This window comes from Argentina silus, assembly GCF_951799395.1.
Source record: "Argentina silus genome assembly, chromosome: 5".
Classification (NCBI taxonomy): Eukaryota; Metazoa; Chordata; class Actinopteri; order Argentiniformes; family Argentinidae; genus Argentina; species Argentina silus.
In genome coordinates this window covers 16,112,209-16,127,677 of record NC_139659.1, presented here as the reverse complement: position 1 = coordinate 16,127,677, position 15,469 = coordinate 16,112,209, and the positions used below count along the sequence as shown (strand labels likewise).

The 15,469-nt window shown below is 39.9% G+C and overlaps 1 protein-coding gene across 2 annotated transcripts; it reads right to left on the bottom strand.

Moving 5' to 3' along the window:
* Positions 1 to 1,874: 1,874 nt before the first annotated feature.
* Positions 1,875 to 14,878, bottom strand: prodha (proline dehydrogenase (oxidase) 1a). Of its 2 annotated transcripts, XM_083670089.1 has the most exons (15): positions 14,453 to 14,878; positions 13,865 to 14,073; positions 9,853 to 9,887; positions 9,698 to 9,739; positions 8,785 to 8,934; positions 8,442 to 8,506; positions 8,218 to 8,334; positions 7,901 to 7,980; positions 7,693 to 7,774; positions 7,355 to 7,447; positions 5,095 to 5,241; positions 4,458 to 4,633; positions 4,239 to 4,337; positions 3,939 to 4,027; positions 1,875 to 3,504 (listed from the first exon to the last, which is right to left on the bottom strand). In XM_083670089.1, exons 1-15 carry the CDS (start codon positions 14,795 to 14,797, stop codon positions 3,314 to 3,316), a joined length of 1,920 nt encoding a protein of 639 aa, XP_083526215.1. In that variant the 5' UTR covers positions 14,798 to 14,878; the 3' UTR covers positions 1,875 to 3,313. The 2 variants fall into 2 exon arrangements, with proteins under 2 accessions (XP_083526215.1, XP_083526216.1); XM_083670090.1 differs by lacking the exon at positions 9,698 to 9,739.
* Between the last annotated feature and the right edge of the window lie 591 nt (positions 14,879 to 15,469).

Genomic DNA, 15,469 nt, shown 5'->3' with positions numbered 1-15,469 from the left:
GAAAATGTTTCCATTGGCACAGCACACAATACAGCGATGATACATGATACTGTACACATGAATATACAATGTTGTGTTACAGTAACATTCGTTAAAGCAAAACGATTGAAAACATCCCAGATATAAACAATAAAATCATCCTATGCATATGAAGAACAGGATTTTGATTTGCCTTGAAGTATAGAAACGATTTAGGAATGTATGCAACCTCATTCCATCCTCACTGTAGGCAGTTGTCCCCAGCAACCCATTTCCCAATCTCCACCTATTGCATTTTCAAATAACGATTACTATAGCCAAAGGCATGTTCTAACTTCTCCATGGGTGAGTAAGAGGAAACCTTACACATGATCCATACGTCTTCTCTGACTGGACCTGTTGTAATTTTCCTCTCTGTTTAATAGACTGAAGCCATGATGAGCCCATATTAGAGCCATTATAACATGGCTGTACAGGTGCATGTTTGTGTGGTGATGGCTGGTGCACATTGACTATTTGCAAACCGCAGCTGTTTAAACAATGCTCACATGCTGTGGAACATTTTGTAATGTCACATGGTGGAATAATGAGTCTGTGTACTGTCTGTACCATCTGCTACTCTGCTACTGCTTGGCAGAAACAGGTTGTGGCCCTTTTTGTTGTCACAGTGAAGTCTGAAGGCTAGATAGAATCTGAAGAAGAGAAACTCAAAAGTCTGGAGCACACTCAATTTGGAACACAGAAAAAAACTGGTAATATCTATTTCTGATCCAATTACAAGCATTCTGTACTAACTACATTTGTACGTCAACAAAACGTAGACCATGATTGCTTACTTATTTTTGGAAGGTGAGACCTATACAGTATGGGGTTTTTTTAGGGGTTTTTTTACCTCAAGGGGGCATCATTTGCTACAGATCATGGCTGTCCAAATGTCAACATGATGAACATACACTCACCGGCCACTTTATTAGGTACAGCTGTTCAACTACTCGGTAACCCAAATATCTAATCAACCAATCACATGACAGCAACTCACATTGTTAACAACTCACATTGTTAACTTGTAGGAAAGTTTTATCAATTGTATTTCTTTAAATGTCAAATAAATATCATCAGAGCAGAGGCTATAACACACTACAAAAGCCACATTACCACACGCAAAGTAGGCTAGGCTAATTAACTGAGCTATATGAATACTTTGAATCACACGTTCAAATTTGTAATGGAGGAGTGGATTTGATTTAAACTATTTAACCTCAGACTTAGCATTGTAATTGCGGCACAAAACGTACTGTACCAATTTGATTGAACCATCAACAATCTTATAGGCCTCTTTCCATTGTCCATTTATGCATGAATTTTAGGCCAAATCATGCTTTTAAAACCCGATATGACCAATTAAGGAGAGGTCTACTAGTTGTAACTATAATATATGAATTGAATGTACTTACTGATAAATCTGAAATCTAGTAAGTAAATAAAAGCTAAAGGTAAAAGTAATGAGAGTGAAAATTCCTTTTTTTTCCTGGAACTGGCTAGAGTGCAACTCCAACTGGTCAGGAGGGAGTAAAACCAGATGTTTTGTGCATGTTCCAGAAAGTGCATGTGTGTTGTTATCCAAGTATGTTTTTTCAAAACTACCCATTACATAAGAATCTCTACTTAGCAACTGGAAACACATTTCTCAATTAGAGAATACAGAGAGAGGAAATGTCTAGAGATTTATGCACGTGTGCGAACCAGTACTCTCTCATTCATGAGTTAATTCCTATTGTTCAGGATAGGTCAAGTGTTTTAGCATAAACAATGTTACGTATTGCACCTTTTATTTCCACTCACTGGACAAGAACACAGGCTACAGATTAATTTATTAAAACTTTATTTATTTGTTCATAATTGTCAGTAAATCAGCAGGCATCAATCAAAGTAAACTTCAACAATGGTTTGAGTGTCATCTGAGAGACAGAACTAACATTTTGCAACATTCATTGTGATTTTGATTTCCAATGCACAATGTTAACATCAGATATTGAGGCAACAACTGTACTACAATTACATAGCACATAGTAATTAGTAATAGCACATTCAACAATACATGAGCTCTTCCATCGCTCATCTTAAACCTCCCAAGTTAAACATTCTCCCTTCTCAAAAGGCTATAAGCTTTAAGATGATATCATTATAAAACAAGAGATACTTTTTACTACCAAACCAAACAGTGCATATACATATTTAGCACTACATTGTATACACCATCTCTCTCCGACTTAAAACCAGTGACAAACATTTCAAATCTAAACATTCATCTTAAAGTACACAGGTCTTTTCTCAGTGACATGATTCATCCATTCACCAAATGGAAATCATCATCATCATCATCAATAAGGCACTGCTGTATAATCATACCACCTTCTTTGCTCTTTCAACAAAATCACCATTGACAACCATGTCAAAAGTTCAAATTGGACTGAGTATATTTACAAACAGCTTTGGAAGACAATAAATTATCTACCGTTAATGTCTAAAATCTAGAACATAACACTTCACAAATATAGGTCCCAAGGAAGTCTGTACAGTATGAACATTCAAAACACTTTAACCTAAACAAGGGGCAATACTTACAGTACTCCCTTCAAATATAACTGTCAGTAGATACAATTTCTTAACATGTAAAGGAGATGGAAAACATGAATAGAAGCTTGATAAAATCCAATAACTAAATGAACGAGTTACTGTAAAACCATGCAGTATTATTGAACCTGTAAGGAGGGTTAACAAAAACAAACTGACAGAAATAGATTCAATTGCATCAAGTTAATGTTGTGCTCTCTCGTGCTATTTCAGAGGAATATTTTACACTAAAGTCTGACTGATTACACCTCTGAACCACTACAAATGCTCCTAGTAAAATTCTTCTACTTTGGGGTGCTTAGTGGCGTAGCACACTTTCCGACCCTCGACCTATCTTGCATGTCATCCCTCCTCTCTCTCTCTCTCTCTCATCCTTCCTGTCAATCTCTACTGTCTCTATCCCAATAAAGCAGAAATGCCCTAAAAAATAAAATAATATTTATATTATATATATATAAATATATATAAATAAAACAAAACAAAAAAACATAAGGCTACTTTGGGTAACTATAAATAAGGGAAAGGAAGAGTGATCACTTACTATGATGACAGTGTGTCTCACAGGAGCACTGGGGAAGGACCCAGACATTCCTGCACCTTAAGGCCATTGTGCGCAGGTAAAGTTCAGATCAGACAGCGGAATGTTTAAAAGGGACGGACGGACAGACAGGCAGGCAGACAGGTGTGTCGGTCTGGCGGCTTAGTAGACTGGCTTGTAGAAGATCTGCCCACTGAGCAGCCTGCGTTTCAGCTCCGTCCATAGCAGGCTGCGCTCCCGCTGTGAGCCCTTCATGAAGCCGCGGTTCTCCAGGGCCCGTCGAGACAGGTAGGGGATGACCTCGTTCACAGGGCCGTAAGGGACATACTTATACACAGGAAATCCTGCCTGGCCTATTCTCAGAGAAGAGAAATGGAACGAGATACACACATTAATTAGAAAAATCTAGCTTCAAAACTTTTGTCCAGACTAAATTTGCGTATTAGTTTGATATTTGTGCAAAAAGCAAAAGGAAAGTGTTAAGCGTACTCTTACAGCCTCTCCATGTGACCCTACTGACCTAAACACTCAAGAATATTGTGGTATCAGATAACAAATGATTGAGGGAGACCCTAAGGTTGTTTTTCTGTTTTCACAGCAATCTTTAGACCAGAATAGTTGGTATAGCAGCCTCAGTGACATGACCCTTGCATGATCCTTACATAACTCAGTTTTGGGGGTGTAAGAGCTTTACTTAAAGACTTCTTGTCACAATGCCTCTTGAACTGATATAAACACTTTGGATTATGGCACACAGCTATACACTGAGTGTGTAATATGTGCATACCTAGTGGAAAGCTGATCTGGTCACACATCCCGAGCAGCTGTCCAAAGTAAACCTTGTTCTCAGTGGGTAACAGCCCCATCTCGTTCATCCTGGAGAGAGAATACAGACATTACGTGACTACACAAAGAAGAATAAGCACTGTGCATTGAATAACAAACACATTATTTGCTGTATTGAGGTAGTGTAACTACTGTGTTTGGTGCTTTGCACTGCAAATGTGTGCTCAAACTAACAAAAGAATGCAACACCAGTCAAAACCTGTCTAATTTGTTTCGGTTTGAGCCCTGAGGCGAGTCTTACTTTTCAAGGGTAAACTTCACAGTGTCCTCGTTGTGCGACGCCACCATAATATTGGCCTTTCTGTTGTGATCAATCTCCTCCAACACAAAGTCCAAACACCTTCAGAGGGGAAAAAACAAAACAAATCAGCTACATGACAAAACTGAACCACATCATGCACCATAAACATTCAACACCTATTTTCTAAAATGACAATTAAAGTGTTTGAGAGGGACTTACTTGAGGTACATCCTGTTGGTGGCTTCATAGTCTGGGTTGATGGGGTCCTCATAGCCAATCTCCTGCGCCCTGGACCTCTCCTGGTACATGTATGCCCCACGGACCAGCTTGGCACCAAAGTACCACCCTTCTCTCCGTGACAGCTCCACATCCACCGTCACATTGTCATAGGCTTCCTGAAAAGGAAAATAGTCACACACCAAAAGTCATGTAACAGTAGTGTTAACACACATGTTTTTATTTAAATCACATGGCCATCCCTATAACATCCTTTGTACACGGGTGATGAGTACATTTACATGATACACACCTCATCATAAAACAAAGGGCTCAGCAATGCTAAATTGCTGTATTTTACAGCATATAAAACAGGTTTATCCCCATTGGTATTGTGTCTGCGTGTTCCATGTCACCTCGCTGATACATTTCAATGAGGTACACTAGGTTGGACTCATATGGCTTAAATATGGAAATTATGTAAGAACAGTAAGTCTATACACAGACTGGGGGCCTCCCTACATGTTGAAACTATGGACTGCTCAAGCTGTGTGTATGTAGAGAAAAGCATTCCTATGCACAAGAGGGGCTGGTTATATAATGGGGGTGGGGGGGGTTGAGGATGGTGTTGAGGGCTCACTTTGAGGTAGCACTGGTAGGTGTTGAAGATGATGGGCTTCTCTCTGTTGAAGATCCTCTGCATCTCGAGAGTCAGTCTGCTGATGGCTGGCTGGAAGTACGTCTGCTCAGCATCCACCATGAGCCTCACCCTGTTCTCCACTGCATGCTGGGATACATTGTCACATGGCTGTCATTTCAAGGCCATCCACCAAGGTTAGAAAGATTTATAGGTACATTATATATATCTTACTGTATTTCCCATTTAGGACATGTGGTCCATAGTCATCTTGTGATGTTATGCAATTAAGTCTCTTATCTACAGAAAAATCCACTTTGATTACACTTTGTTCCTCTCTCCAGTTCCTGTTGAAGGACAACTACAACGCAAAACAAAGTTTGCCGAAAACCTTGGAATGATGACACTGACATGAGAAATTCAGAGAATTTCAACGAAGACATTTCAGGGAAATGTCAAGACATTCAGTGGCTGTAGTAACCAAAATTCACTATAGCCCAGTTTGTAGGTCATTTGCAAAATGTGCCAAAACTGTTGTCCGGAGCCATACATGACAAGACACTTTCGATATATACTGTAGTCATGCAGGGGAGGGTAAAGACATGACTCATACATACAGTCATGAGAAAAAGTTAGGACACCCCCCAAAATATTAAGTTATTCTCTTAAAAATATGGACATATCAATATGTTATCTTCTTTCTAACAATGTCTATAGATAAAGGGGATGTAATTGAACAAAAAACTATGAAAATGTAACTTTGTAATCATTTATTTAACGAAAAATTAACAATAATGCCAATTCCTACTGAGGAAAAAGTTAGGACACCCTATGCCCTAATAGCTAGTATTGCCCCCCTTGGCTGAAATAACCTCAATTAGACGTTTCTTATAACTGTCTACAGGTCTCTGACATCAATTGGGAGAAAGTTTTTCCCACTCCTCCTTGCAGAATTCTTTCAGCTGTGTGATGTTCGAGGGGTGTCTTGCATGCACAGCCAGTTTCAAATCAATCCACAGCATCTCAATAAGATTAAGATCCGGGCTTTGACTTGACCATTCCAGAACTCTCAATTTATTTTTCTTGAGCCATTCCTTGGTAGATTTACTGGAATGTTTTGGGTCATTGTCATGTTGCATGGTCCACATCTGCTTCAGCTTCAACTTTCGAACAGATGGTCTCACATTTTCCTCAAGCACCCTCTGATACAATACAAAATTCATAGTGGATTCTATGATGGTGAGCTGACCAGGCCCTGCTGCAGAAAAGCAGCCCCAAACCATGACATTTCCACCCCCATGCTTCACATTTGGTATGAGGTTCTTGTTCTCAAATGCTGTCTTGGTTTTGCGCCAAACATGTCTACTCTTACTGTGCCCAAATAGTTCAACTTTGGATTCATCTGTCCAAAGCACATTGTTCCAGAAGTTCTGGTCTTTCTCTAGGTGTTCTCTGGCAAACTTTAGTCTTGCCCTGATGTTTTTTTTTGACAGCAGGGGTTTCCTCCTTGCACACCTCCCATGTAATGCAAACTTGTTCAGTCTCTTTCTTATGGTGGATGCATGTACTTTGACATCAATTGTGGCAAGAGATACCTGTAGGTCTCGTGATGACATTCTGGGATTGTTGGAGACTTCTTTAAGCATCTTTCGGTCAGCTCTTAGGCTGAACTTGCTTGGGCGGCCTGACCTGGCCATGTTGGTGGTGGTTTTAAATGTTCTCCACTTGTAAATTATTTTCCGGACAGTGGAATGGCCAATTTCGAATAGTTTGGAGATCTTTTTATATCCCTTCCCAGACTCATATGCATCTACAATTTTTCTTCTGAAGGCCTCAGAGAGCTCTTTTGATCTTGCCATGGTGATGCAACTCACTTCAACAATCAAGAGCAAACCAAACTAAATATCTGAGGTTTAAATAGGACAGGCTCCTCCAAAATCCTCTGTAACGCTGTTCTAATCATTTGCACCTGATGTGGTGCTCTTTATTATAATTTTAGGCATTTTAAGTGGAACTAAATGTGGGGGTGTCCTAACTTTTTCCTCACAAGAAGATTGCATTTCTATTAATTACATTTTACCAATCATTTTTTAAATAATTTGTTTCAGTTGTATTTGTTTAGTTATATTACCTCAATTTTTCAATATTGTTCAAATGAATATCAAATGTCCATATGTTTGAATATGTTGAAGAAGACAAAGGTTTTCATAGGGTGTCCTAATTTTTTCTCATGACTGTAAGCCCGGCTCTTTGGTTGCCCTACCTTGGCCAGAACATCCATTCTCTGTAGCATCCTCTTCATCTGTTTCTCCTCCTCGGCAGTGAACTTTCTCAACAGAGGTTCCAGCTGACCAGTCTAGAGACCAGAGGAAACACACATTTCATTCATGAATTTCACTATAACCTCAACTCATGTGTATATGTATTTCTTTATTCATAAACACGATATGCACTACCATGGATGGATTTCTGTATGCACAAGAGTGTTTCTGCATATACACGCTACAGTACATGGATGTCATACAAGCATGTTGTGTGTAAATAATATCCCATAATACAAGTTGAGGTGTGAATGTGTGCATTCACATCTGGAAGACTTACCTCAACGTTAGGAACAACAAGCAGATTAGAGATTGATGTTCTATCATTTATCAAGCTGTTCCAATCCAGGAGGTCTATTGTTCTGGCAGATATGATGAAAGAAAATGGAAAAAAACATACATTTCAGTGCTTTGCTAATGCACACCATCATCATCTAACCATTAATAAATAGGCATTATGCATAACAAGTGACGTTTAAGCCTCTTACCCTGATGAGCCCAGTTTCTCTCCAGTAAACCAATTCTCAATGTCATCTTTAGCCCCAACACCCATCTTAGTCAAACTTTCCTGTAAAAAAAATAGTGATTTTTAAATTAAAGAGCCCAATTTAAAGAAAAACAGGGCTTGAGAGGTTTTAGAGTATTATTTTCTTGAACTGTTAAGGCTCTCAGCTCAAGGGAATCTTTGAAAAAAGACAGGTTTGGGAGGTTATTTAGTCTACCAGTCTGCCTGTTATTAACCTCTCTGTCACCTGCATAACACTACTTATGAGTTTTGCTCTAGGCAACACACACACACGCCCACCTTCAGTTTTTCCATCTCCAGTGTCTGTTCCACTGCCGCCATTCCAGACTTCCCCTGCTGTGCTGCCAAGAGGTTAAAGAAGCGCCTCCATTTTACCAGTACCTCTGAGAACTGGAGCTGAGAACAGTGGGAGTCAGAAAGTCAAACTTACTGTAAAGTTGCACTTCACGGCATCTCATAAATCGAGCGCTAAAACAATGTGTCTAACTGACAGTCAAACTCACCAGGAACTGTGGGCGGCCGAGGGCAGTCATCTTAATGGCAGAAAATCCATCTACCGAGCTCCCCCCTGAAAAGCATAAATATGCAAAATAACAATGTGAATAGTGCTGCAAAAACACCTGTAATGGACAAATGAATCATTTACTCATAATTGTGTTAATGGTTATTATAATGCCAGTCCAAATCATCACCTCCATCACAACAATACATGTCAATACAACAAACAATACACAACAGTAATATCATAACTTTGGTAAGGGAATGCATGCACCTATTGTAATACAGTATATGCATTACTACCTATAGGTTATTTTAATTAGTTGTTTTTCTACCATGTTAACCCACCAGAGGCTTTAATGCAGTTCAGGAAGGTCTCCATTTGTTTGTCACACTTGGACTCGTCAGCATAGAAGTAGGTCCTAGCACTGATCACGCCCCCACGCCGGTCCCCAAACTGACGGTGGGCCTTGTACTTCTTTTCACGGTGGTCAATGCCTGCAAACATATAACATAAGACATAAGACAGCCATCTCTGAAACAAGACTTCCCCATACAGGCCAGTGGAAAGGAAAGTTACAGGAAAACAGTCTCCACTATTCACAACATACCATCATTACCATCACCTAGGTCTAATTTGGCCCAGATACCAAGAGATCTTATTCTTCAAAAAACAAGGCAAAAGAAGCATCAGAGACATCAGTCAATTTCAAGAGTGTAGTCAAGCCAATAGCTTGGCCAAAACATGTGACTATTTGCCAAGGTAACATATAAAGACGCATATAAACCACATTCAACAAAGTTTTGGGGGGAAATATGGAAGATCCCACAACTTTAAAAGAAAAGATCTCTTGATATCCAGTGCCAGTGTTTAGAAAATAAGGACATGGAGGGAGAAGTCAGGTTAGGTAAAGTTAAATATAGAGCCCCAAGCATGCAATACACGACATAAAGATGTTGCTCTCATATGCTCTCCTACTCAACAAGTATCTGTTCTCATTAATCCCTCTGCTAGCCTCCACACTAAATCCAGATAGAACCAGCCACCACGCAAGAACATATGCATGCTTGGTTCTATATCAATCCTTAACTGGCAGCTGGCATAGTCGGGAGGTCGAAATGCAGGTCAGAGTGTGACTGGCAAATGCAACACTGCTCCTTTCATACGCACATGCTGTAAGTGATATGTTCCACTCCCACCTCCATCAGATAGTTCTGTTAAAACATTACTCATGAATCATTTCTGTCAAGTAACATTTACTGTTGTCATGCTCCTGTGTCAGGAAGCATTCTGTAGCTGGCACTGCAACAAATCAAGTGCACATTAATAACATATCAAAAATTGCACATTTATAACAAAGCTTTAGAAAATGTTAATCAAATCAAAATTTGTTTCAGTCAAGTTAGTATACACACCTGGACTTTCTTTCTCAGCTTCTGACACACAGGAACTAAAGAGAGGGAAAAAAACATTCCATCAGATGAGAATTATTAATATCACCATCTCCCATCATTGCTTTCACGGAAAATGATATGTCAAAGTGTTCACTACCATATACTGTATGTCTATGATTCTGGACATGTTAAACCTTAGTTGTGATGGAAATAAGGGTCGCCATATTGACCTGCTCCATGAGTTATAACTCTTCAACGTTGAAGTGTGCTAGATAATCACGTTTCCTGACAGCCGCGCCAGGAGTCTTAACTGTAATACCAATAAGTGTTTCACAACCTGTGCAGAGTGTGTGTCAGCACTGTATGTTGTGACTTTTCTATATATGGCACGCATGGCTGCATGGGGCCCAACACTATGCACAAGTCCATATGGCCTGCTATTTGATCTCCATGGTGTCGTGGACCTGACATAAGAGTGTTGACTGTGAGTCACAAGGGAGCCGTTTCAAAACCTGCATGTGTGTGTGTGTGTGTGTGTGTGTGTGTGTGTGTGTGTGTGTGCGCACGCGCGCATAAGATGAGATGGTCATCCAGTATGATCCAGTGTAGGCCACAGTTCTGAAAACCAGAGCCCCTGAATAGCCTAACATTTGGGATATTGATCACCCATTTGTAAACACATTCTTGCTACTTTTTTTTCCCTTCGCTGTTGTCAGTTTCAGTTACTGCAATGCTTTTAGGTAATCTATACATAAACATGTGCACAGGGTAGCCCTACCTATCTAAGTGAGTGTGTACACACTGGAGTCTGGTAGATAAACAATAGCCAATGACGTAACATTGACGCAGCTCAGCCATTGTCAAGTCAAGCGAGCAGTAAAGCCACACTGGTTTGACCTGCTAGCCAAATGTTACTCACAAACTGATTCACTTCATTTAAAGGAACAGGAGCCACATCCTTGACTCTCTGTGAACCCCTTGTGCAATTATAGATTTTTTTCTTTTTTACCATGAAATCATTATTTAATCAAAACCAGTCTTTTTTTTTTTTATCTGACATAACAGGTTTATATTTACCAATTCCTTATGTTGGTTTAGAGTAAATCATGCGTGTAGTAGAAAAACTAAATTCTAAAGAAATTAGTGCAGGTGCAAAAATAAGTGAACACCAAGTTGCATTGGTTAAATCAAGTTGGTAAGTAGAATCATGTGGGTAAATAATTAGGTACCAAATGAACCAATCAAAGGAGAGATCTTTAGGAAAGAGTTTGGGCGGGACTGATAAATAAGAAACCTGGTCAGCTTTGTGTTACCCATACAGGTGAATGCAAAACACACCATGCCGAGAGGAAAGGAAATCTCAGAGGACATCAGTCTAGGGAAGGCTATAAAATCATCTCAACAAGATTTGAGCTCCATCAGTCCAAATAATTTACAAATGGAGAGCATTTAACATGACAGCAACTCGGCCTAGAAGTGGACGCCCTTCCAAAGTATCCCCAAGAGCCACAAGAAATATAATAAATCAGGTAAAAGCCAACTCAAACATAACATCTAGAGATTTGCAGACCTCCCTTGCTGCATCTCAGGTAACTGTGCATGCTTCAACAATAAGAACACTGAATCGAAATGGCATTCATGGGAGGGTTGCTAGGAAGAAGCCTCTGCTGTAAAAAAGAACCAAATTGCCCGTCTTAACTTTGCCAGAGACCACCTGGACAAGCCTGAAGGTTTCTGGAAGTCCGTTCTCTGGACAGATGAGTCCAAAATGTACCTTTTTGGTCACAATCAAACTGCCTACCACCAAAAGAACCTTATCCCAACAGTCAAGCATGGTAGTAGGATAGTCAAGATCTGGGGCTGCTTTTCCTCCTCTGGACCTGGACGACTCCACATCATTAAGGGAACCATAAATTCTGAGGTATACCTGGAGATTCTTGAACAGAATGTCAAGCCATCAGTTAAAGAGCTAAAGCTGGGCTGAAAATGGGTCTTCCAACAGGACAACGACCCAAAGCATTCAAGCAAATCTACCAAAAAATGGCTCAGGGGAAAGAAGATGTGTGTTTTGGATTGGCCAAGTCAAAGTTCTGACCTAAATTGAATCGAGATTTAGCAGAGCTGTGGCAGGACCTGAAGCGGGCAGTTCATGCCAGACACCCCTCAAACCTCACTCAATTGGATGAGGAGGAGTGGGCAAAAATCCCTTAAAACAGTAACAGAGACTGATTAGTGGCTACACGAGACATTTACTCCAAGTTATTGCTGCTAATGGAGGTGCCACAAGCTATTGACTGAAGAGGTTTTTTTGCACACATGAAATATGAGTTTTTGATTTATTTATTTTTTTGGTTTATTTAACCACTTTGTTAAATAAACCACTTTCGTTAAATAAACAACGAAAATGTCTTTTTTTTTGTGTCCTTTATTTGTAATGTCTATTACAAATTGGGGTTTAGTTCATTATATTCCTATTTTATAAAAAAATAATGACAATTTTTTTACCTTTGTGACATGGTGCATTATCATGCTGGAAGTAGCCATTAGAAGATTAGTAAATTGTGGCCATGAGGGGATGCACATGGTCAGCAACAATACTCAAATAGACTGTGGCATTCAAGCGATGATTGATTGATATTAACGGGACAAAGTGTGTCAAGAAAACATTCCCCACACCATTACACCACCTCCACCATGAGACGGTGTACACGTGTTCCTAATAAAGAGTTCAGTGAGTGTATATGGTTTGTTGCATCTCTCCTAGGACATTGTATGTCACTGAAGGCCCTTATCATGTTGTTACATGAGACTGAACTGAGGGACATGGGTGGGGCGCTGTGGGGGCAGAGGTATACTGAGCCAGTATACTGAGTCTCCTCCAGGCTGTTCCATAACCAATATTGATTTGTAGACTCTTCCAAAGGTGTCGTATATGGCCATGCCACATGGTTGATTAAACTCTTATACAACCTCATCTAAATCATACTGGTTACATTGCAGAAACAATCTAAATGTAAAGTTTCCAAAGTTACCATGTTTTTTCTACAGAAATATCTAGGAATAACAACACATTTTAAATACGCAACACTTTTTCTACAATTTGAAAACATAACATTCATTGCGTTTCTTTTTGCTTGGTTCTTACGGCCATTTCAGAGGCCCTTTCAGAGAATTCTGGAATGTAAACAAGGCAGATCCAGCCACATACTGCACTGTGGAACCCTTTAATTTGAACCATTCAGTGGTTTCTCTCTTCAGTATTCAGCTTATTAGTTCAGCTTGGATGTGTGTGTAGCCTGTAATAAAATCCCTTACCAAATAGGCAGAGGTGGGCTGTTACATAAGATTGCCCTGGGGCCTTTATGAACGGGTGTGTCAGATTACTCAACAGGGAAGCTCCCACCACATGTGACTGCATTCCCAAATGGACTGGGATAAATACACTCCTTCAATTCAACAAATCAGAGGAGAGGGGTATATCCAAGCTGGCCAATGGGGGCTTGGTATTACCAGGGCAATTTCTGATGATGCTGAAAGTGGTGCATTGTTTATAATCCATTGGAGCCAATGAAAAGTTAGATTATGATGTTTTATGTGGTGAAGTTGTAAACATGTTTTTATGAATATTGGAATGTTGGGCTGCATGTTTGAGAAATAATTAATCAATCCATATCTTTATTGTCCCTAAAGAAAGACACAGGGAATATCAGGGAGAGTCTACAGAGAAACATAAGGTATTTCATCTGAAATACACAACAGCAGCAAGCCTTTCCAAATAGCATTTGTTAAACACAGATAGGCCTTGTGTTTGGTGTGCATTTCATTAGATGGAGTGTCGTGGTATTGGCTTGCGACTTAAATTCAAACATGAGAGCATATTTTCTAAACTGGGATAAGTGATGCCGAAACAGGTAATGACACTCATGTTGAATCACGTTCCACCAGCTCCAGCAAGCCAATACAACGACACTCCATCTCATGAAATTACATGGAGTGTCGTGTCAGAGCTAAGGATGATATAGAGAATACTTACTCCATCTCCTTCTTCTCTGCCTCCTCCTGCGTTAGGTCCTCCTCTACACTGTAGTCCAGCACTGCTCCAACACCAAAGGCCTGGTTCTTCTTGATCAGGGGCTTGATGCTGTTGTGGTCTTCCCCTGCCACAAACTGCCCGTAAAAGGTCATCTTCATCAGCCTCTCAAACAGCCACTGGCCAAATACCTTCTTGCTCAGGTCCATCAGCTGAGAACAGAACAAAGTAATGGTAGAATCTGTAAGGTTTCCAGCTGTGAAATTACCACGTAAATGATTAATTGATTCAAGAACACAACTTAGAAATTACACTGAATAACCTAATGGAAAGTTGAAAATAATGTGTGTTTTGGATTGGCCAAGACAAATAATAATAATTAAATACAGCTGTCATTTATTGTGCCTGATATCCATCAGCACTTGGGATACAGTTTTGTTCCAAGAGCTTCAAGTTTATCATACAGTTTCTCCAATGATCATTGACCACTTTAGCTCCGACTCGACACTCCATATCGTTCACTTATCAACTTCCACTTTAACGTCAACCATAACTTTGCAAATTCACGTTTCCTGCACATGTCATCCTTACCTCCTTATTCTTGTCAACGAGGAAGTCAATTGTACAAAGTTTGAAGACCAAGAGACTTCTGAGCAGCTCGATGTTATCTTTACTTTTGTAGGCTTCATGAGTATTATCAAAGTCAATTGCGATCTTCGGTGTCTGAGCATCCGTAACATGTTTTGTTTGGCTTATGAGGTCAACTTGAACAGGCTTCACGACTGTACATCCATCAATTTGCTGCTCCTTCGCTTCAACTTCTTTGCGTTTTGTGGATGCGACGGTTGAATTAAATCTCCCTGGTGACAGACATATTCTCTTAATATTTTCTGAATTAGCCCTAACAAGAGCGGGTACTATTTTAGCGTACGACATTCGTTCAGATGTAATGAAGTATCGCTGCTATTCTTCGCTTTCCTGTGTTTGTGAAGCAGCACCTGATCTTACTACTGTTACTATTCGTTTACCGCTAAACTGGTTGAGTGACTGTGCTCGTATATAAACGGAGGGCCTCCCAGAGGGCGGTACTTTAAGTCCTTATAATATCATGGCCATTACTGGGCTCAAGGACACGTGCTCTCTTAGGTTTGTCCAGTTTTACATATTTGTCCGATGTTAAAGGTGCAATATGTTGCTTTTTACGCTTAGCTTTTTAAGGTTATTCACTTCACGGTACTATTCATATTGGGTGCATGATGTCCCTGATTATAGCCACGCCATATGAATAATGCCGAAGTGAATATAACACTTTATGCAAACACTGTTCTCCACAGAGGCATATTGAACGAAACTATGACCAGTTTTATGTTTGTTTTTTGTTTAGCACCCCTACAGCAATGCCTCAGCAGTCTGCTATACATAAATGCTTCACCTACTGTAGGCCTACACACTTCAGCCCTGTCTGTGAGCTAGAGTTGTAATTGCCATCATAAAGGTTTTATGAATGCTGTTTAGCTTCTGTTTGAGATTCAATATACAATGGATGGCAATGGATAACAGAAGCCGACTTCTCTCCAGTTCGCACACTCCCCTCTAGAGGTGTGTAGT

Coding starts and splice junctions, on each gene's coding strand:
- prodha (XM_083670089.1), bottom strand. CDS start 14,797: ATGTCGTACGCTAAAATAGTACCCGCTCTTGTTAGGGCTAATTCAGAA. Junction 8,507..8,784: donor GAACTGCATTAAAGCCTCTG/GTGGGTTAACAT, acceptor TATGCTTTTCAG/GGGGGAGCTCGGTAGATGGA. Junction 8,335..8,441: donor TCGGCCGCCCACAGTTCCTG/GTGAGTTTGACT, acceptor CACTGTTCTCAG/CTCCAGTTCTCAGAGGTACT.